This window comes from Aphelocoma coerulescens, chromosome 4A (assembly GCF_041296385.1).
Source record: "Aphelocoma coerulescens isolate FSJ_1873_10779 chromosome 4A, UR_Acoe_1.0, whole genome shotgun sequence".
In the NCBI taxonomy this organism is placed as follows: Eukaryota; Metazoa; Chordata; class Aves; order Passeriformes; family Corvidae; genus Aphelocoma; species Aphelocoma coerulescens.
In genome coordinates, this window is record NC_091018.1 from 2,769,123 (window position 1) to 2,791,609 (window position 22,487).

Consider the following 22,487-nt stretch of genomic DNA (forward strand, 5'->3'; position numbering starts at 1 on the left):
TCACCAGGGAAACCAAATCAGCACATATAAAGCGTAAGAATCCACCATGGATCTTGGACCTGGTGAGCACAGAGATGTTCTCCAACCTCACTAATTCTGCAAAATGATCCTTAATATCCAAAAATCAAACTTGGAAGGAGAAAATTTTAACATGTACATGACAGAGGAACACTGCAAAGATCAGGTTTTCTTACAGGGAAATAACTTTAGGAATTCAGAGTGTAAAAATGTAAGTATGAAATATTACCAGATAAACAACCCAGTATTAGAAATGTCCCCATATTGCAAATACTTTGGTAACTTATAATTAATTAATTTGGTAATAATACTTCAGATTAGGATGACAGTGCCCCGAAAACCTTTAACTGTAAAAAACCACAAGCACCTAGAACTAATCTTGTCCATGGCAGTAACTGACTGTGGGCACCCTGGCAGAGGAAGTTTCCACAAATGGTGGCAACTTGAGTATTTAATGTGAATCTTTGCTGAAGAGTGAAGAGGAATTTAGAATAAAATCCTGAGGGAGAACAGCAGCACAAAGAGAGGGCATGACAAATAAAACAAAGTGCAATTTGTGCCTCAGTTCATAGTTTACACCATCTGTACTGCAGATATATAGTGAAATTCAGGGCATTACAAAGTACTGTGGAAATGTATGGATTTAGAAGCAAAGCAGTGGAATATGCATCTTTTCAGGGATGATGAATTCTCCTACAAACACCAACCCTGTCAGAGTGTTTGCAACATTAATTCTTTTCTGAGTCTGGGAAACTTCTAGTATCTGTTAGAGTTAGAAAAACAGCACAGTGCACAAGAATTAACTGTGGTACTTGGGAAAGCATAAAGGCATTGCAAAACTAAGCCAAAATGGAAAGTCTTGGTGATCATTTTCCAAACTGCAGGTGTTGATCTGCAGCACCAACATCTACTCTCTGGAGCCTGGCACTCTTTCCTAATGGTGTTTTCACTAATTCAACTTAATAAACAACTCAATTAGAACCAGTTTTCAAAATTCCAGCAAAACCCAGTTTGAATTCCTAACAGCATGGAAGAATGCTGTAGGAGCCTTCCAAATCAATAAGTTCATCCATAGAAAGAATGATATAAACTCCCATCTTCAAGGCAGAGTTAGCTGCCAAACGAAAATATTTCATTTTCTAAGAAAAGACAAATAGCGTATCATAAAAACCTATTTTAAGCACATTTTGAGCTAGCACACAGATTCTGCTGTTCATCTGTGTCCTTCAGTTCCAAGCAGGCAGAATGCAGGCTGGACACACCATTTCAGTGGCAACTGAGTCCAGGCCATCATTTTCTTGAGACTCCCTGTAATTTGTCTCCAAATATGACACAAACTTGTGCTGTTGGACAGTGACAGAGGCAAGCTCAGTCAGAGGGACAGAAACAGCTTCAACTCCTGTGGCCTGAAAATCAGTAATGGCTCCTGCTTTGCAGAAATAGGGGACAACTGGAAGTTGAAATGGGACAACACAAAGGAAAATAAAAAGAGATCTGGAGAAAGATCTCATTTGTTGAAGTAGTTACAAGAGGGCACATCTGTGTCCCCACACATTGCACAGACACTTGGATGCAGACCAGGGGACACAGGCAGGGGAGCCTTGTGGCCAGGCTGACATTGCCAGCTCAGCATCTCAATTTGAATCAAAAGCTGTCAGAATAGACAAAGTCTCCACAGCACCTTTTATTTTTCACTACTTCTCCATTTTGAAATCCCTTTTAGGTAAGAAAACCAATAAAATCTTAGCAAGAAGCCCCGTGCAGCTTTACTGCCCAGTGAACTCACGAGTCACAGCCTGAGGAGTGAGAAATGTCCATTTTACAGGGCAGTGCTGCCCTGGGCTATAAGGACTCGACAGAGATACCCTGAGTGGCACAGCAGCCACTGCACCCTCTGAGAGGGTTCCTGTCTCCTTGCAGAAACAAAAACACACTGCAAATGCTCACTCTGATAATCTCCCCTCGTATGCCTCATTATTTATTGGATTCTTTCTCAAAGGCAGATGGAGAGAGCAGGGGTGTTAATCTCATTTGGGATTGAATGAGTCCATAATACCCATTACCATATAGGCACTGGGGCACTGAGTTGGAGCATATCTGCTTTATGTGCAACAATTTTCAGCCAAAAAACTAATCAGACCATAAAATATCCTTCAAGAAAAACAACTGATTTCGCAGATGAGGAGCTGCCTGAGAGGGCGAGCGACCTGGCAACCCAGAGCCACCATCTCCACTACAGACACAAAACAATAATCATTTAGCTTAATGGACTGGTGAAATCCCACAGTTCAGTTAACTAAACTCAGTCAAAATCTCTTTTCAGCACCGAAGATGTATGAGAGAGTTTGGGTGTGCACTGGGAGCCCTGATGGCATTGGTGAATAATTTGTCCCCCAGCACTGGGTTTTGGCCTTCATTCTTTGTGACCAATAGTAAAATATTCAGTGTTACAGAATCACAGCTGTGGAGAACCTCTGCAGGTGAAGACCTCACATAATGAACTGAGTGCTTACTCCTGCAGACAAGACTTTTGTGTTTGCTATCCAGAAAGAAAAAACCTGTGTTGCTAATTCACCAGGAATTAAGACATAATGTTCTTACTAAACACTAGAAAAGTTTACACTAAAAAAAAAAAAAAAAAAAAGGCAATCAACCAAACAAAAACACCACCACCAATAAAAGATGGTTAGAAGTTTCCTAAAAACAGTGTGGGAAAGAAAACCTCAGGAGATCAACTGAGAGTTGAAAGCCCAAAGCTTCCAGAAGCTTTCCCTCAAACACTCTCCGTGCAAAGGTTCACACAGGAGCCAATACCATTTTTAAGATTTAAAACACAACACCAGAGAGATTTTATATTCATGCTTTGCAAAGGCTTTTCAGGCTGCTCCTCTCACTCCCAGATACATAAATCCCTACACAGTGGGGCAGTGGAGAGGGTGGATCTGCTCCTGTGCACGGCCCCTGCCTCCCTTTGCAGCTAACTGCCAGTGACAGCCAAGTGGACACTGGAAAATGGACACCTCAATGAATCACAGCTCATTTATGTTTTCCATTTCAAGATTTATGCATGTTGAGCACAGCTCAGAGCAAGGAAGTTACAGTCCAATGCAACTTAATGATTTTGATACTCGGAGCTTTCTCCTAAATAACGAGGGTGTCTCTGCTCCCTCGCCAAAAGGGGGTGATGGCAGAGAAATGCTGTGGGGAGGAGAGTCATTCCAAGCATCCCCATGGATAACTGAGCACCTCACAGATCTCATCTACATTTTCTGAAAGCAGGCCCGTGTGATTTACTCAGACACTGACAGGACTCCGTGCATCTCCCAGGATGAAGGAGTAGCTGTCTACCTGCCCTTTTTAAACAATGTCATTGGATGTTTCACTGCTGAATGCCCATCTCCTCCAACTCAGTGTGAGGAAAAGGAGAATAAATCCCCTGCCTGCTCTGAGCAGCACAGCTCCCTCCTGCAGCCCCAGCCCGATGCACACTGACAGGAGCTTTCTGGGGTTACCTGTTTTCATGCACACTGGGCTGAGTGTCCAAGGGATGCTCTACAGCTGAGCTCCCTGCTCCTCCTACCAATTCTTTCCTCTTTACACTGCTGTTCGAGTCTGTAACAGCAACACTGACATGTCAGAAGCAAGAGGAAAGAAAAGATTTAACCGTGTGAGCCAAAGGAATTAGGCAGACAACACTGCTGTCACCGAGCACAAAAAAGAAAAAGACATTCTACAAGGGGAATGACTTAGAAACCATTTAAATATTTCAAGGTAGTGAGGACCTGAAGCCTTTGCTGTGGGCTAATTTTCCACGGAGCAGTTCTGACGTTCGGGCTGTGAGAGCACACGGAGCAGCCTGACAGAGACGAGCGCACCGAGCTCCTGTCGCCGGGGACGCAGCCCCTGGGGCGGCTGCTGCTGCCGGACCGAGCGCTGCCCGGGAACTGCCTGGGGACGCCTCGCTGCTGTTAATTAACTCGAGGGAGAACTCTATATTGGCTCAAATTGAGTGGTTTTTTTATCATAGAATCACGGGCCGGTCTGCAAAACAGACAGATAAACTTAAATGAAATGGGAATTCTTTTCTGCTTTTGTAATAGTCTCCCCTGCTGAAATCAATAGCAAATTCAGTGCTCACAGCTCTGAGAGTCTGCTTCTTTTTGTCCTTATTTTCTCTGAGTGACTTTTCAGCTACATCAGCGACTCACCTCCAGTGTCCATGCACTATGGCAAAACTGGATCTTTACAAAAATATACAATTTTTTTTTCCAAGTCTGTCTGAAATCCTACTAGATTAATAAAAACAGAGTTCTTCCAGTCGGCCAGGTAATCTCAGCAACCCTACTCCAACTGCAAAGTCTTGATTCAATTAGAAGTAAGATTTTATTTGCAAACATCTTGTAATTACTTTTTTTATTTTACAGTTGAATACTCCCAGTGGCCTACTACAGGCTGATATACTGGTTTATATGTGGCAAGTTGGTGGTGTTCTATTCCATATTAATGGAAATCAGGGAAAACTATCAATAGGCAAGAAATTGTTAGTGCCCCTTTCCACTGAGTTACCTTCCAGCCCTGTACCTTGATTTCTGCATACATTATTTGTTCAGGAGGTCAGGAATAATTAGTGTGGGGTTTTTTTCTCTTAAATTTCTTAATAAAATGTCATTTCATAGCTGCAGATACTCAGATCAGGTCAAACCAACTGTCTGCTTTCTGTTGGCTCCAAGCTTGTGAGGCCTCCATTTGAAGAGATAAAGTATCAGGTTTTAAGACTGGAGTGCTCAAAACAGTTCAGATATTTATGCAGGTGATTCTAATTGCATTTAGAACCCTCACACCTTCTACTCTGATCTGGTCTTTTACTACTGGGTTTTTTTGGTTGTTTTTGTTTGTTTGTTTTTTGTTTGCCTTTTTGTGTTTTTTTTTTTTTTTTTAATTTACCCAGTCTTTTGTGTTAGCACTCAGGATTACAATTGAAGTTCCATTAAATAAGAAATAAATTCAAGGAATGTTTGAATTTACTAAGGCGCCAAATAAAATGGGAATATTTTGAGCACAAAGGTTCTAAATACTGAATATAACCTGGGTGTGAATAAACTGTAAAAATCTGGTTAGGTGGCTAGTTTGTGTTGAAGACACCAAACCAGGAATAAAGCTTTGTTTTCATTCTGACTTTGCTTTTGAGTCCTAAAGGCTCAAGCTGTGACCTAAGAAAACAGAGCACACCAGGACTCCATGAAAAATAATTCAATACCCATCAACTGTAGGAACAAAATACACACAGAATTCTTATTAATTGCTTCTCTTTAAATAGTTAATCACAGTTGCTAATATTCATTCCTAATTTAAACCACTTTTTTTTAATTAAAAAAAAAGCAAACAAAAAACAACCTATTTTAATCTTGAGTGTTTTTAAAGCCAAGATCAAACCACGAGCCATATTGCAATAAATCTCACTTGTCAATGAAATGAGTGCCTAAATAAGTACCTTCAAGCATATGTATCAGAAGCAGAGTAGCAAATGTGGTTGGATTATATTTATTTACTTATATTTATTATTGGCAGCTTTTTGCCTGTGAGCAGGAGGTGGACTCGCTCCAACCCTTCCCAGCACGGCGGGTGAGGGGAACAAGGTGAATTGCCAACTCCCCTAATAAGACATCTCTGTCAGAGAGTGCTTGGAGATTTTTCTCTCCAGAAATACTCAGGGGAAAGCCTGGCTGCAGATTAGGGTTCAAAACCATGAAAAGAACAAAAAGTGCTGCATATGGCTCTGCCTGCATCACCGGGCATTTGGAGGGAACGAGAATTACATGACTTGATTTACTTTACAAAAACTGATTAGTAAAACCCCCTGTGGATTTCTTAACTATACTGTGGAGGGATATAAGATTAGTGTAGCAATTCCCATCATCAAACGTATTTACTGCTAAAATATTGGATTAGTGATGTTGTTATCCACTGTTCCAAGATTATAAAGTGATTCTTTAAAATTGAGCAAAAAAAACCCTACGCTCTATCATTTGTAATTAGATTTGAGTCTGAGTGGTTTTGCCTTTCCAGAAAAAGTAATTTTGCTTAAAAAAATCCCCAAAATGGACTGTGCTCTGCACACAAAGAGAAAATAAAACTTTAGATTTGGAAGAATCCTCTTGTGCTTTTGAGAGACAAATGGTTGCATTTTGTCTGTATCTTACTGCTCTTGGTTGTGATGCTCGGTGCTGTGGAATGCCCCACCTTTACACCAGCTGGTAATAAAGCCCTGTTGGTGTGAGATATGGCTTATTGTAACACACATGAGTGTGCAAATCATCATCCTCAGACACTCAACTTGTTCCCAGAGAACTTTGAGGAGAAGGTAATCATTGTCTCAGTTTCCACTGACAGCGTGAACTGTGAAGGAGGAAGAGCATGAGGAGAGGGGATAAATTAATGTGTTCATTAAAGTAATTATGCTACATTTGGGCCAGGAGGATTAATGCAGCTGTATCCTGGCTTTTTAGCCATTATCTTCCGTGACTAAAAGCACTTGGAGTTCTTACAATTAATAAACAAATAAAAAGCTACAGCACTAACACCACCTTCTCACATTTTATCCTGTTGAACACCTCTAGGAACCACTTGTATGAAGTGTTTCAGGGAGACACATAATAGACAGGAATGTAGGAGTCACAGAAAAATCAAATCAGAAATATTCTGCTACTGAAGAGTGGGAGTTTTGTTGTACCTGTCATGCTGGCAAATTTGCCACTACTGCAGTTTAAACTTAATCCTTTTCTTATTGTGGTAAATCCCTATTGTCTCTCTCTAGATTCATCTTCCCAGCAATGATAGAATCAGAGTTTTTAAGGTGGGAGAAGCCCTCTAAGATCATTGTGCCCAACCACTGACCTGGCACTGCTGTGGTCACCACTGAACCGTGTCCCCAGGTGCCACATCCACACACCTTTCAAACACCTCCAGACATGGTGATTCCGCCATCTCCCTGGGCAGCCTAATCCCAGTGTTTTCAGTGAAGAAGTTTTTCCTGCCATCTCATCTAAACCTTGGCAAACCTTTAGGCCATTTCCTCTCATCAGTCAGTTGTTACCTGGGAGAAGAAAACAACCCCCTCCTCACCAAAGTCTGGGAGAAACAATTTGTTTCTGATTCAGAATCATGGTAATCAATATTATTTCGTGCCACTGCCACACAAAATTCAGCATCAGCAACATCAAAAATTTAAACAATCACAGACGACTTTGATTTTAAATTGTCCTGTTTATAATGGACTGTAAATATAAAGACTATAAATACATAATCTTAACCGCAGTAGCTCTGAACAGCCTTGACAGGGTTTATCAGCTACATGTTTAATCAGGCAAAGCAGCAAAAACATAACCACAGGAATACATGGTATTTAGCATTTAAATAAAGCTTGTAAACCAATGACAAGTCTATTTGGGCAACTACTCCCACACATGTTCCTTATCTGCAAAGGTCTCGTCCCAAATTTATTGGAACGAGTCTCTCATACTTTATTTTCCAGGCAGTAACATCAGTTTCCATTCACTGAGTTAACAGGAAAAGATGCAGAAAACTACAAGTTAAAAGGCACGGCCATGAAAAAAGAATTCCCACAATGTCAATGCCACACTGCTCTGTGAACTTATTAAACAACAGCCAAAAACCCCTAAAAACCAAAACTGTAAAATCAAGAACAAAAACACCACCACACAGAAGAAGAAATGAGCCTGACAAAGTGCTCTTCTTTTTTTGTCTAATTGTGACCTGGCTGCTTCCAAGATCAAATCTTGAGCCAAGAAGGCAAGTGAGAGCCATGGCAGCACAAATGCCTCCCTCCCTGGGCACACAGAGCTCTGTTCCTTGTTTCCCCAGACTGTAACCTCTGTGTGAAATTGCCCTGCTGCTAATGGGTACCAGCTTCTTCCCCCCTGATATCGGGGCCAGATGTGGTTCTTTCTGCTCCACTGCCTGCTTGGCCCTGCACACCAGCCGTGCTCTCGGCTGTTCCACTCTCTCTCTGCTGATAGAGCACATCCCACAGCAGCTCTCAGCACTGAGCAGCTCTGAGCAGCCCAAGCACACACAATGATTTTTTATTGTTATTATTAAGTAGACAGAAGCAGTGAGCCTCTCCCTTGTGTGCGGGATTCAGAAAACTTTCAGGGAGAGAACACCTTTTTGTACAGAGGAATTGGCTTTACTCGTGGTTCATTCCAGCAGCTTTTAAATACATTTCTCCTCCTTTTAGAGCTGGGAACCATTTGCTTTATGAGCACCATTTGGATCATTTGCCTGTTACTCATAAAACAGACAAAGCTTTTATCCATGCCATGAATTTTTACTCACTTTATACAAAATACCTAAGGAGGGATTTGCAGTGGCCAGAATTACATCGATGAAAGAATTAACAACTAATTTAATTTTCTGCTACAATAATGGTTCCAGCAGTTTTTGATTTTGTTGATTACATTTCTCTTCTCCAAGAAATAAAAAAAAAAACATATTAGTAGTAGCTTCTTTTTACGTATTTGTTTGTAAAACCAGACTTTTTAAAAATTGAAAATAAATAGGAATGACAAAAATACTTTATGAATTGGAATCGTTGTGGTTATTAAGTACAGCTGTGGCAAATGCAGCTTTCAGAAGCAATCCAACACCACGGTGATGGTCTGAATGCTCAGCAAGAACAGTGGTTCCCATCAGCACTGGGACAGTGCAACAGAATATTTCTTTGACAGGACTGCTGGCAACAGTCACACAAACCACCAAGGAAAAGTACCTGCAAAATTCACCTCTGTCACCCATGTTGTTCATGCACCAGTGCCCCACTAAATGACAGCCACAGGACCAAGCCGCTTCAACAATTTCTCTCTCAACTCGGAAGCCAAAATTCTCTCTCCTATGCCAAAAACCCAAAACCTGGCCCCAGCTCCAAGCTCCTGCTCACACTGTAGGTGAGGAAACAGGAGGAGCCCATCAGCCCTCCCTCAAGGCTCCATCAGCTGTACAGGAACTGCTGGAACCAGACACTTCCCTCCAGTTTGTTCCTGCACGTGAGTTAATGTCTGCTGTTGACTGAGGACCACAGCAAGCCCCTGCAGGACTGCACATAAACATCATTGATTGCAGACACAGATCGATGAGGCTTAACTATGGTGATTAGCAGCTGCCTGGATGGAGGATTTGGGAGGTTTGGCCATGCAGGGGCTGGAGACAGGGACACGCACACTGCACCTGGGAGCCTCTTATCTGGGAAAGAAGGAAAATCCTGTGCTTTGGAGAGCAGCAGCTGGGGGACTTCCCTGCAACACCAGGCTTGCAGATTTGCAGATAGCCATCTCCTCTCTGCATGCACAAACATAAATACCACATATCTGTGACTGCAGGGAAGAATTTATCAGTTGAGAGCTTCTATATTTTAATCAGTTCTATAGATTGGCCCATGGAAGCCTGCACATTGCACCTTATAAAGGAAATTGCACTCAGGCATGAGCAGAGCTAGCAGGAACAGAGGTGTGAGGTTTTTTCATTTCTACTTCTAAATTCCTATGCTTATTTGCCACAAGCTTCAGGAGTAAAGAGGCCTCTAGAACAAACCCAACTTCTAGGATTTCATATTTGCCTGCTTCTTTTGTTCCCTCACATCACCTCTGAAGCCACATATTCCATGTGCAGTACGCTACCCTAATACACAGGGAATAAACAGCAAAAACGGCTCTGAACTCCTGCACATAAAACATTTATAATAAACAATTTGCTCAAGTAACTACAAAGGCCAAAACATTCAAAGCCACTCTGTGTTAAGAAAGATTTCATGCTAATATCCACATTTCTTTATCCCTTCTTGCATGATTAGTTATTGTTTCATTCTTGGTTAAGTCCTCATGAAGCAAAAGGTTGATCTCTCAAACCTTCCTCTCAAAACAACAAACTTCCACCACTTCATTTCTCCACGTTTAGTGTTGCTCCCAGTTTATTGACACACCAATAAAACCACCAAAGTAGTTCTGTTCTGTTGAGTTCTGCAAAGTTTTTAAGCCCATACGAAGTACAAGCTGAAGGCAAGATAATGCCAAAATTTCTCCCTTAAAAAGAAGCTCAGACTTCAACTGAAGGGGCAGCACCAATAGTCTGGGCAGCCAAAAACCCAAACAAATCATTTGGACATAAACAGAAAAACCACAGCTGCAACATTTCTTTGCAGGTTATTTCCATGAATACTTACAGAAACCACCATTACAGAAAACTAGTTACCAGAAAAGTTGTTCCAGCCTACCTGTGGCTGAGTCCAGGGCTCCAAGGTTGTTTCTTTCAAAGGAGTTTGTGGCCTTCCCACTTCCTTTGTGTGCTTTTAGGAGAGAAAACACGTGTCAATGATTATGTTAGCATTCAGCATTAATTTCCTCTGAGGGAATTAAACAGGTACAAAATCCATACACTAATGTATCAATGTGTCAGGACTGCACACATTTGGAGTAGGTTTTAGGGAACTTTTTTTTCCAGCTAAGTAACTTATATAGAGTTGCTCTATCTTTCAAGGTGTGGGCATACACACCTTCATCTGTGTGTCCAGATAAGAAGTTCAGACAAAAATATGAAATAATTTGCCTCCAGAGTAAAGTTCAGCAGCAGAAATTCAGAGGGAACTCAGCTCTGGTTTTTCTGCTGTTTCCTGCCCAGGCTGTGTTATGCTCACTGTAACTTAAATGGATGAATCAAAAGGAATTTTATGGAAAACTCTTTTAAAGGCTGCTTCATCTGGTTGTGGAGCCATGTTTTCAGACAAAAGCCCTTGTCTTTCCTTAATGTTCTTCAGAGCTGGAGCCAGGAGACAGAACAGTTAAAGGCTTTCTGGCTCCTTGACTTCCCACTACTTGCAATGTTTTAAGAACGACCACTCCAAATGAAAAATCCGTATAATCAAATAGATTAACGTGGTCTTCAAAGAAGAAGACTTCTGATCCTTCACACTTTGTTTTTTTACAATATCAAAACATCCTGCAATTACTTGTTAATGACTGTAATCACCCTGTTTCAATCACAAATGTGTAAGATTTTTGGTCACTGGGGCTGAGCATTGAATAGGATGGTGGCTCCTTTTAATTTTCTCTACATGTGTTTCCAGTGAGGGAACTTTAAAATTTGCTGTAAAGGATACAAGTCTCATATCCCTAAATTTTTGTTCTGTCATAAAACAGAAACAGTGGCATTCACAAAAAAAAAAAAAAAAAAAAAAAAAAAAAAATCCTCTGCTGAAATACTTTTAAGTAGTACCAGGATTTTCCTCCTCCTGAAATACATCCCTAATGTCCTACCCTTTGAACACTGCCTTTGACAATGTCTAATACAAATATCATATTATCCAGGTCTCACATCAGAGTGATCTAAATGTCCATGGAGACTTCAAGGATTGATAAAGGAAAGGAGAGAGATGCCATTGGATTTTCTGTCACTCACAACAAACTATGGCTGCTTAAAAGGAAGCATTGTTTTTTTAATACAGAATTTGTGGGCAATTTCAGTTTGCATGGAGCATTCACAGGGCTTCTTTCAAAAAAAACAAAAAAACAAACCCTTATTAAATGGCAGTTGTGTTTTGGCAGGTTGGATTGCCTGTAATAATAGATTACAGGCAACAATTTTTACCACTTTTTGTTATCTTATTTTTTGGGGTAGCAATGGAATATGATTCATTCTTGAAATAGAACAATAAGTGCATTTCAAAAGAAAAAAGAAATAACCACAGATTTAGTGAATGCTAAACAGAGTTAAAATGAATGCATCTGGAAAGGGAAGGTTGTGTTTTTCATGTGTTCAAAAGCAAATTCTTTCTACCTTATAATCTTGCTTTAATCATCAGCCGTCAAAGGGACCCAAACACACAATGAAAATTATTAAACATATCAATTCTGGTGCTAAGATACCATAATAATTCCACATGGGATAGCCTGCCAGGAACTGACATTAAAAATCATGCTATTTCTTGAGAAATAGTTTTTCTTGGCATTTCACACAAGTTTTTTTATACAACATTTGTCCACTCAGAGAGCCAAGACAAAAATGAATAAACAAGTGTATGATTATATGAAGAAAATAGAGGCAGAAGTACATTTAGGTGAAACAACACAAAGTGTTTGAGTAACACTAGAAACCACATTCCAAATCTCAGATATGGCTTAATGAAGCCCCAAAGAACTTAATGATGAATTTTCTTTAGCCTCCTATACTTCCTAAAGCACCTAAAGAGACCCTCTCACCCCACTCTGAAGATAAACATCAGGAGACAGGGACAACACACAGAAAGAGTGGAAAGAAGCAGACTGCAGGGTCAGTCAGCAGGCTGCTCCTGGAGCACAGGGAAGGAGGACAAAAGCAAGCAGTAGCTCCTTTATCCCTACAGACTTGCCTCACATGGGAAACATCTTCGTGGCTCTCTCTCCAGATGTGCACTGCTGTTTCAGAACTCCAGAAATGAAAGGCCCTACATGCAGATCTGCTTTGCCACAGAGAACCCAGGAGGGTATTTGTATGATCACTGTCCAGCATGGACAAATACCTTCTACACGAGCTGTGAACCCACAGAAGGCAGCTGACACCGACCCAGTGCCTGCACCAGTGACAAGAGGCAAATCCTCTGCAGTTCCAGCCCGGCAGCTGCACCTCTCCACGTGTGAAACCTGCTCTGAGCTACCTGCTACTACAGCAGCTGCACCTGGAGTACAGAGAGAGCTCCTTACTCAGCCCTCGCTGAGATACACACACACTGCTAGTGGATCACACCAGCAGCACTTACCCACAAGTTCTCTTTTCTCTGCTATAAAGAAGGATGTAGGAATGAGAGAATCATCCCAGGAGCTTCTTCCAGCACGGATAAAGAAGCTCTTACTAAAACTGAGAAGTCTCTGGAAGCCTTTATTCCCTCATTTTGCTTGGGGCATCTTCCTACAGCCTTCTGCAGCTTCCCCAGTTCCTCTGAAGGAACAATAGACTGCGCCCACAGTCTTTTGTTTATGTTCCCTCCACTTCTTCAATTTGACATTTAAGTTTCACACATAGAAGAAAACTGTGCTCATAATGAGATAAAGATGGAATGATTTCAACCTGGATATTACATTATGGTTCCAGCAGTGCCATTAGAGCTCCCTCAGCCCTTGTACAGGCACCAATTACAGTTTCTCCAGCAGGCAGGCCTGACTGGTGGAATAAATGAGGTTCTTTCCATGTCTGACGAGCCACCTGTCACTGCTGTAACAGCCAAGTGCTGTTCCACGAGCACGGGGCATACCTGGGCAGCTGATTCTGCTCCTCCAGCTCATCCAGCTCCTCCTGACATCTCCCCCTCTGCAGGAGTTGAGGGAGACACGTTTTGCTCTAAATCCTTACCTGACATCTGTGTCACTGCTGTGGTACAGGCAGCGAGCGAGGCAAAAAAAAAGACAAGGAACCACAGAAAATCTTGCTGGCTCTGAAAGTTTCCTTTATCTCTGTGATCCTTTTTGTCCACTGGGAAATGCAATAATTTTGACTGTTCCCCAAGGCCAGGCACTCCTGTCTACATCAAGTCCAATTTTCAGGTATTTTCAATATGAAAAAAAGTTTTGGTTTGCTGAGCCATCATACAGCCAGTCCCATCAGTCTTCCACCTGACCACCTAGAAATTACCCTGATCAATGGGGTTAGCAATCAATAAAGTCCAGCATAATAACCAGGTAGGAAAAAGACTGTGCACAAAATATTTTGCTGATATTTGGAATTTTCTGTCTGGTTGTAACAGCAAAAGAAAGCTTTAATATTTAATCAAAGCAGATATTAAATTCTTTTTTTAGAGGAAAATGAAACTTATCATGAATATTTCCTGTTGTTTATTAGGAGCAATAAGTTAACAAACATATAATTACTTGTGACAACTTGACAGGTAATATCCAGGCTTCCAAAACCTACCAGAGAAAATTAACTGTAAACTAGATTTTAAAGGTTATGAAAGTCAGTGTCTTGAGTCAGGTATCATTTTTGTCTTTAATGGAATGCTGGATCTGGATGCTTCAGAGTGGTCCTCACTCTGAAACATGAGGGGAGATCTTTGGTGCATTTGAGATAATTCAAACTGATTAGTTCTCATTCTAATACTAAATACTGGATTTGTTCAGCTGGATAGATGCTACCTCCATTCCATCCTGCTTCTCTGTTGACAAGTTTTTGCTTTTCTTCAAAGGAAATCTGGACTTTTTTAAGAGTTAAAAAGGAGAAACAAAAAGTTACAACACAACAACCTTGGTTTACCTATTCTGATTTCTGGAAAAGCCCTAGAATTACCTAGGCAGATGCTACCACCGTAATTCTAATGGTTATTGATTATTATGAGAAGCAAAAGCAGACTGAAATTCCAAGATAATACCATGCATTTTCCTCTGGCGCCTTAGGAAACTGCTACAGCAGCATTAAAATTGTCTGACTCCAAGTGTCCCACTCCTGCACTTCACAGGAAAGGAAAAAAAACCCAAAACTTTATGAAACAATCTTAAAACTGAAAACTTATATGGCTTGAAGTGAAATTTAGGAAACAAACAGCAAAAGAGATTTGGTAAGCTGTACATCAGCCATGTTTACATTATCATAATATAGTTGGGATTGCAAATGTTTATCTATTTGGGGCAACTTCTGACTGCCAAAAGCTACATTTTTAGACAGGAAGTGCGCTCTTTAATATTTTCCTGTCCCACATTTTAATCAGGAAACCAGGTATACTGATTTTACTGTCCAGGCAGAATGTCTTTGCACTGAGACAGAGGAACCCTGGAAGCCCGAGGAGGAGATTATCTCCATTAACAATGCCTCCCTCTTGCCTCTAAGTTGATTTCAGGTAATTGGATTCCTGCAGTCCTGCCCTTGTCTCCCAAGATCCTCCATGTGAAAGGTGAACAGAAGGGTTAATTTTAGTGACAATAGTATAGGTTTATGTAACAGATTGCTAAATCAAATTACTCTGTTCTGAGTTTCCAAGATTTATGTGTTTATATGTAAATAAAGCCACAGGACAGCTGAAATGAAGATGTCCCTAAGGATTCCTAAGGGAAGGGTTTTGCTTTGTGTTCGAGAAACAAAGGTTTGCCTTTTGCCAAAGGACAGAAATACAAATAAATACACAGATAAAAATCCCTTTGTGGAGATATCAGTGAGGAACCCACAAGTCCATAGCCCGTATATGTAATTTAGGAGTGATGGGAACAATTGGCTTTCCAGAGTAAACAGCAACCTGGAATCACCACTGACAACTTCTACACTGCTTTTACTTTGGCTTTAACAACTGCAGCTCCATGTCTGAAAGTATCAAAACACCCCATGATGTGGCTTTACACCCTCACAGCAATTCCTTGGGCTCCAAAGCCACAATTTAACCCAGCAAGTCTCTGATGGTGCTGCCAACAGGCAGCTTTTGCATTACAAGTACCTCCTCAGAGCTGCAATAAATCACCCAGTACACATCCAGCATCAGGCCATGATTTCCAGAGGTGCAGCACACCCACAGCTGTTCCACTATTCCTGTAGGGAAATCAGCCCTTGGCTCACTTATTTCCCTCTTTTGTTCCAATCTATCTCTGAGCCAAGCTGGTGCAGGGCAGCAGGCAGAGGAATGGAAGATAAAGGCAGGGTGTGGGGTGCAGCACACCAGGAATGCTCAGAGGTTTAACAAAGCCTGACATGAGATTTGCCAGATGGTTCTGTACCGGATTGTAAAACTTTAAACTAATCTTCATTTAAGAGTTTTAAGGGCTGTATCCCTCTTCTAAAGCCTCTTGCTCTTTTGCCTGGTTGATTCTGGTAAATTATAGATCAGACTTTAGAAAACTGCTTCCATGAGCAGCGGCTCCTTAAATCTCAGCTAAACTGAGCAAGAAGATTACATGTTATTATGATGTAGCACAGCAGGATTTTTGTACAGCAAACATAATGATGTAGAGAAGGATAAAACTATCATTCTGCACAAGGAGGTCATCCCCAGAAGAACAATGTTCTTTATCCAGCAGGCAAATCCATCCCTACATGGTGAATCTTCACTGGGCAAATGCTTTTTCTTCATGGCTCTGTAAAGAAACCCAACCACAAGCAAAAACCCAAATCTGTAACTCAGGATTCAACAATCAAGCATTGTACCACAAAGGAGATGTCATTAGGGAGAAATTAGTCTAAATACTACTAGAAAAAGTCTCTATTTCAAGGGCAATTTTAGGGTAAATGCATCTTGTTGGTTTTATGCAAGGAGAAAGGATTTCCTGTGAATCCCAAGGGATATGTCAGATAGTGTATGCAGCATTAAAAATTAAAATGCTCACTAATCTTACAAGCACATATATATATACTTTTAATTGTAAATCAAATACAGCTCACATGGAAAAGCCCAAAGCAAAGTCACTCACGTGGAGAAATTCTTTCCACCTGCTATTTGTATTTGCGCTCCTAGACAGTATCTTCCCAGCTGAAACTCCAGTAGAGAAAGAATTGCATATTCTGGACACCACATGATGACAAAGTTGAAGTGGGAACAACAGAGAATAAATCCAGGTGCTCAGTAACCAGCAGTAGCAAAATTGCAAAAAAACAAGAGACTGAAACCACCAAGTTTCACAAGCTGATACAGGAATTTGATACTAGAATTGTGGCTTATCCATCTTTTGAACAGGTGATGCAAATGCTGGAGTCTATTCAGCTCTGAGTCAGCAGCCCATTGAAATTGCTCTAATTTTCTTTTCCTGTAGACGATTTTGAATGCAGTGTAGTAATGTCAAATGAATGACCTCCTTCTTCTCTCTTTTTTTTTTAATTGAAACATTATTTTCTGCACATGAAAGCTTTTGACTGAAAAGCAATCAGGTGTGATATTCACAGCTCTGGTCTTTTCAAAATGTCATGCACAGGAATTATACGGATTTATCCTAAAGCTCCCTGTAGGAACAGCAGCAGTTTGAAATGCCTAAGAAAAATGCCTGTGAGAATAAGCTAGTGAAGACTGTTGCACAACTGATTTTATCACATTCAAATTGCAATCAGAAACTGTGTTATCCTTCTGTTTTATCTTGCACATCTTTGCTTACAAACTTAAGCAAGTTCCCCAGATTTCAAATATAATAAATAAATTCTTAATCAATGCACAGTTAAATGCTTTCTGATGTAAGAATGGAGGCTTTCCCACAAATTCAGATAATCCTAAAGGAGAAAAAATTATTTCAAATTTCCTAAACACAGAGCTTTTTTTAGTTCATATATATAAAAATCTTAGTGGTAATAGCTGATAAAATATGCTTACACTACATGTTCTGGCTTGAAAGTATTTACATATATAAAACTAATGTGACATTAGATGCTAAGGTATTCTTACACCAAGTGAAAGGGGGAAAAAAAGAACATCATATCAAACAGCTTGTTTTACTTGCCTGAGCTCTACTTAGCTTTTAAAGAACGAATATAAATGTACACAAATCCGTTTTGCGACTCAGATATAAAGCATCGTGTTAAAAATGTAGTACGTGGTAGCAAAACTACAACATTTTATATTCCTGCATGTTTTCTCCAGAGTTGTTAAAATCCACATTTCTTGTTATATCTTGTCATAAAAATAGTTTTTCTTTCAGTAGGTTATTCAGGAAAAACAGCGGAGCCCCTGCTCGGATCCACCTTGTCCAAATCTGGGGGGTTTTTTGTTTTTTTTTTCCAGGGCTTGTCATTTTCTTTCTCTGTGGCATGACTAAGTTTTATACTTTACAGAAATCCAGCTTCTTATAAAGGACATTTGCAATTTAAATTGCTCTTTCTCTCTGAACATTAAGTCTGAATTGGATAAAGTTGTTAAAAGCTAAGGCTTCCTAGTTTTTTTACTAATCAAGCAAACCAAAATTACATTATCAGAGTCAGCCAGGAGTAGCGAGGACCTGGCTGCTGGTGAAAGGCCTGAACGGGAATCTCACACACTGATTACAGCCAGGGGAGAATGGCTGACCAACCTCCACACTTTAAGCTTTGAAGTGTGGCAGAACTAAGGAAAATGTGCCACCTTAAATTAGATTTTACCAGAAAGTTGAAAAATAGGCTTACTCATAAAGAGCAGCAAGACTAATCTGCAATTCTCCTGACATTAGACAACATGATCTATAGAAGCCCTGTTGGATCATCAGTTCTTTTCATTTGATGTCATCCTATTTATATTCCTTATCCCCAGCTGTGAGTATTCGTCTTCTAAAACATGTTTGATTTTTCTAGTACATATTGTAGCTCTCAGTATATGAAGCAAAATAAAAAGTCAGATCGTTCTTCAGGTGGCAGGAGAGTGTCCAGAACAGGCACCCCTACCATAAATAATCCCTCAAGAGATAAAGAAATATGCTTGGAAATGCTCTTATTTTTCCTTATCGTGACTTTGAGTAAATTATTCAGCCTCTATCCTAACCTATGGCACAGAATTCAGACTGGATGCAAAGAATGTGACTCATAAAAGAGTGAGGAGCAGCAGGAGGCAGGTGGGAGTCCCCAGGGGTGAGGGGAGGCAAGAGTGGCTCCAGCTGCTCCAAGGCACATCGGTGCAAGGAGGATCCATCACCCACTTAAGCCAGGAATGTCTGGGGGTTGGAGCAGCACAGCTTGGGAAAAATATATGAGTCCTTTGTTACTTTACATGTGGTCAGGACAGAGCCCAAAATCCCCATATTATTCTAGTAAAATCCTTTAAAAGTTGTATTGCATTCTTGTTAACCACAAACTGGTGCCTGTCAGCCTTGCTTCTGCTTCTTCCCTTCCCTGGACAGCTCTGCACATCAGCCTCCCATCAAGAAAAAACAATACGGATATTCTCTTTCACTTGTTCTTAATAGGAAAGTGCCATCACAGATGCCCACAAAACCCCATCACGTTTCCCCCAATACTCCTGTGTTATACCAACCCCATCTTCCCTCTCTGTCAGAAATCCCTTCTGAAGTCACAGGAAACATTCTACCTTGATGTCACAGGTTTTGCTGCAGTTTGCTGTCAAGGGAATAGTCATTCTATTTCAAGAAGAATCATAAATTTATAACCATTTTTTTTTTAGCTAAACATAAATAATAACATTACAGAATTATTTCACTTGCTGACCTATGTAATGTGTCTGCTATGCTGCCTTTCTGGAAGAAGGTCACATAAAATTCATCAGAAGCCTCAGCAGGCTGGGGAAGCTGCGCTGAATAAAGAGATTTTGGAGGTCCTGACAGAGTGAGGGCCAAGGTCCACCGATGCCAGAATTTCCCTGGCTCCTAAGTGCCTCCATAACTATGGCAGATTTGTGTCCTTGGGGCATGGAGTCAGGACAGGAGTGCAGATCAGACAGGCTCAGAAGCATTCTCAGAGGGGTTTGAGGCTTTGTACTTTGAAGGGTTTATAGGCCCCCCCCAGGGATATTTCAGGGAAGTTTGTATAAGATAGACAAACTCATTATATTCTAGATATCATTACAAGACTCCTTGGCCCAGATATTGGGTTGGCTTTACCTGTTAAATATTTAATACAAGACTACCTCTGTTTCATCTGTGATCTTGTCCCTGCTCTGACCAGAGATTTGCTCAGAGCAGCATCAAGCAGCAGAGGCAGAGGTCACCTGCTCCTGTGGTGGCCAGCACTGAGTGTCCCCTACAGCAGATGAAGCCACACAATGAAGTTACAAAACCAGAGTTCACTTTGAATCAGCCCCTTGTTTATTCTGCAGAAAATAATGCATCCCAGTGGATGAAGGAAAACAATGTCACTATTGTCCCTACGGTTCTTTACACAGAGCTCTTGACTGTGTTAAGGAAAATGGCAATTTGTTTATTGGGACAACTGCTTTCATTCTTCCAGATGACAAACTCCAGGAATAACTTGAGCTCTTAGAAATCATTAAAGAAATAAAAATCATTAAGGCATCATTCTGATGCAAGTTGAAGCGTTTGCATATCTCACATGAGAGATCTGCAAATAAACACTTGGAACATGTGAAAGCAAAAACCATGGAATGCAGCCATCACTGGATTTTTAAACTATTTACACTGAATTCTTACTCGTCTTTGATTAAGCACACATTCAGTGCAATAGCATATGGCAGTGAAATCAGACATAGTAACTGCTTTTATTAAATTAAATACTTTCATAAAAGTGTGTGACTCTGTCCAGATGCAACAAACTGGGAACAGCTCCACTTATAAAGATTATAATGCAAGTCTTGTATGGTTACCTATGATGTATATATTCTGTAAAAAACATTCTGTTATCTCTGGATTACTGCACTAAATCTCCTGGTGTAAGTTCTTAAGGAATTCTTCTTAAGGAATACAGAACACACTCACAATTTACATCACAGCAACCCTTAAACCTTATCAGATTATGCTCCATGTTTTTTACTATTCCAGCTCCTACAGATTACTTGCTGAACTGAAAGATCTGAACCTGCATCAAGTGACTTTTCAAGCAACAGTGGTTCAAGGATCAAGCAAGAAAAAAAAGCAAACAAAAACCAAACCAAAACCCCAAAGCATCAAACCCAACAATGTAACCCAAAATCTTCTGGGTCTGTACGCTTTATTTTTCCAGACTGTTTGATCTTTTAAATGCAAGTATAGCTTTATATTTTGTGTGAATTGAAACATAATCACCAAGAGAAATCAAACAAAAGATATTGAAACAACCTAAGTAAGGATTTGTTCCACAATCCTTTAAGTATTCTTGTCATTTCCGTTACAGTGTAAATAAAGATAAAACACCTTTATTACAAGGATGTAAAGATGTTACGATATATCTCTACATATATAAAAGCCTCAGAATTCAAAGGTAAAAATAAAATTTTTCCTTTCTTTACTCTTCCAGGCTTATCTCAAAGGGAGCAGTTGGGAAGAAAGAGGAGGCCGTGTAACAGGCGTTGACTGAACCAAATGGAATTTTCCAGGCAGTGACAAGCAGTGCAGACAGGCTGGCTGTGCTCTCTGCAGCTGAGAGCTGCTCGGTGTGAGTGAAGGGGAGCTCAAAAACCCAACATCACGAACCTTCCATGTCCTTCAAAATTCCCATGTCCACCTCTGATGCAGCAGCGGCACATGGAACCTGTGCTGACAACAGCCCAAAAATGTCAGCACATTCTTGTTTCTTGAGCAAACAAAGAGTCGGAATGAAAAAGAAAATGAGAAGAACGAAAATGTCACCGCTGCTTAGTCAGTGAGTCACTGCTGACTAATGTATTAACTGAGGAGCCCAAAAAGACAAACCTTTTGAATCAGGGAAGGAAAAGACATTTGTTCTCCTTTGTAGACAAACACTGATTATACTAGGGAAATTTAACCACTGCAAATAGAAAAATCACAGCTAAAATAATTAATAAAATGGTAAATGACATACAAAGGAAATGACATAAAAGAGTTCCCTCAAAACCACCTGCTTAGGAAACACAGCAAAATGAGCATGTGTCACACGACTGATGTGAGACAAAAGATCAACAGCGATGGAGGAAGACTTCTGGAAAGCTGAAGATCAAATAAAAAATGTAAAACTATTTTTTGTGTTAAATATGTATGATAAACATCAACTGCAAGACAACAGACCTAATCTTGCCTTGTCCTGAATCCTGAGAGTGAGGAATTTTGCATAACCTTGCATCTCTCTTTCGTAGAAATTCTTCAGGAAATACGTTACATCAGTGGATTTTTAATCTCTTTTTAAACAATCTTAGCAAGGCCAATAGCAGTAAACAGAAGACAGGAAAATAAATATAACATGTCATGAAACTTTTCTAACACATCAATGAACTGCACTACAAATTCAATTGTCTGTCTCTCTCCTCGTACCCAAGTCATCACAAAGAGAATCTAGGCTCATCTTTACTAGACAAAATATCAATAATACAGAATTCATAGTTCAACTTCCATTCAGATTATGTCTATAAATGCAGGAACTATGACAAATATAATAATATCACATTATTAAAAAACCAGAAAAAACTACTGCAGAAGTAATTTTTCTACTTCTCTATTTACACATTTTTCTTACATTTACCTCTTACTTTAAAGAGATTCTCTACTGTAGAGATTTCACTGATATTCACTTTAGGGAAACCAGTTTCTTTCAGCAAAAAATAGTGTGGAAGAATCTTATCATCATAAGCTAAAATGGCTATAAAGGAAATTACACAGCTCAAGTAAATCCTTAAATAGTTATCTCCTTACAAAAGTTTAACATATCTCAGCCAGAAATCAGACCAGCTTTAAAAAATGGTAACATTTCCCACCCAGAAACACATTTGAATTTGATTTTTTCCTTTCCTTTACTTTCTCAGTCCTTATGATGCTCCCTCTAGTTTATAAAAACTCTTCAAGCAATTTCTGCCAAAAATTGGCTTCTTTAATTTACCTCTATCATAAATTCCCAACCACGAGAGTAGATTCTTTGCTGCTTTAGATCTGCATTTAATTCCACAT

General features: G+C 40.1%; 1 protein-coding gene across 13 annotated transcripts in view; it reads right to left on the minus strand.

Moving 5' to 3' along the window:
• Window positions 1-22,487, minus strand: part of PCDH11X (protocadherin 11 X-linked) — a 436,859-nt gene that overhangs the window by 226,339 nt on the left and 188,033 nt on the right. For 9 of the 13 annotated variants that reach the window (XM_069015029.1, XM_069015028.1, XM_069015030.1 and 6 more), the window contains one exon: window positions 10,304-10,375. In XM_069015029.1, coding sequence (XP_068871130.1) covers window positions 10,304-10,375 — 72 coding nt within the window. Of the gene's footprint in view, window positions 1-7,299; window positions 9,373-10,303; window positions 10,376-22,487 lie in introns of those variants that run through there. The other 4 variants (XM_069015036.1, XM_069015038.1, XM_069015037.1 and 1 more) reach the window with 4 other exon arrangements.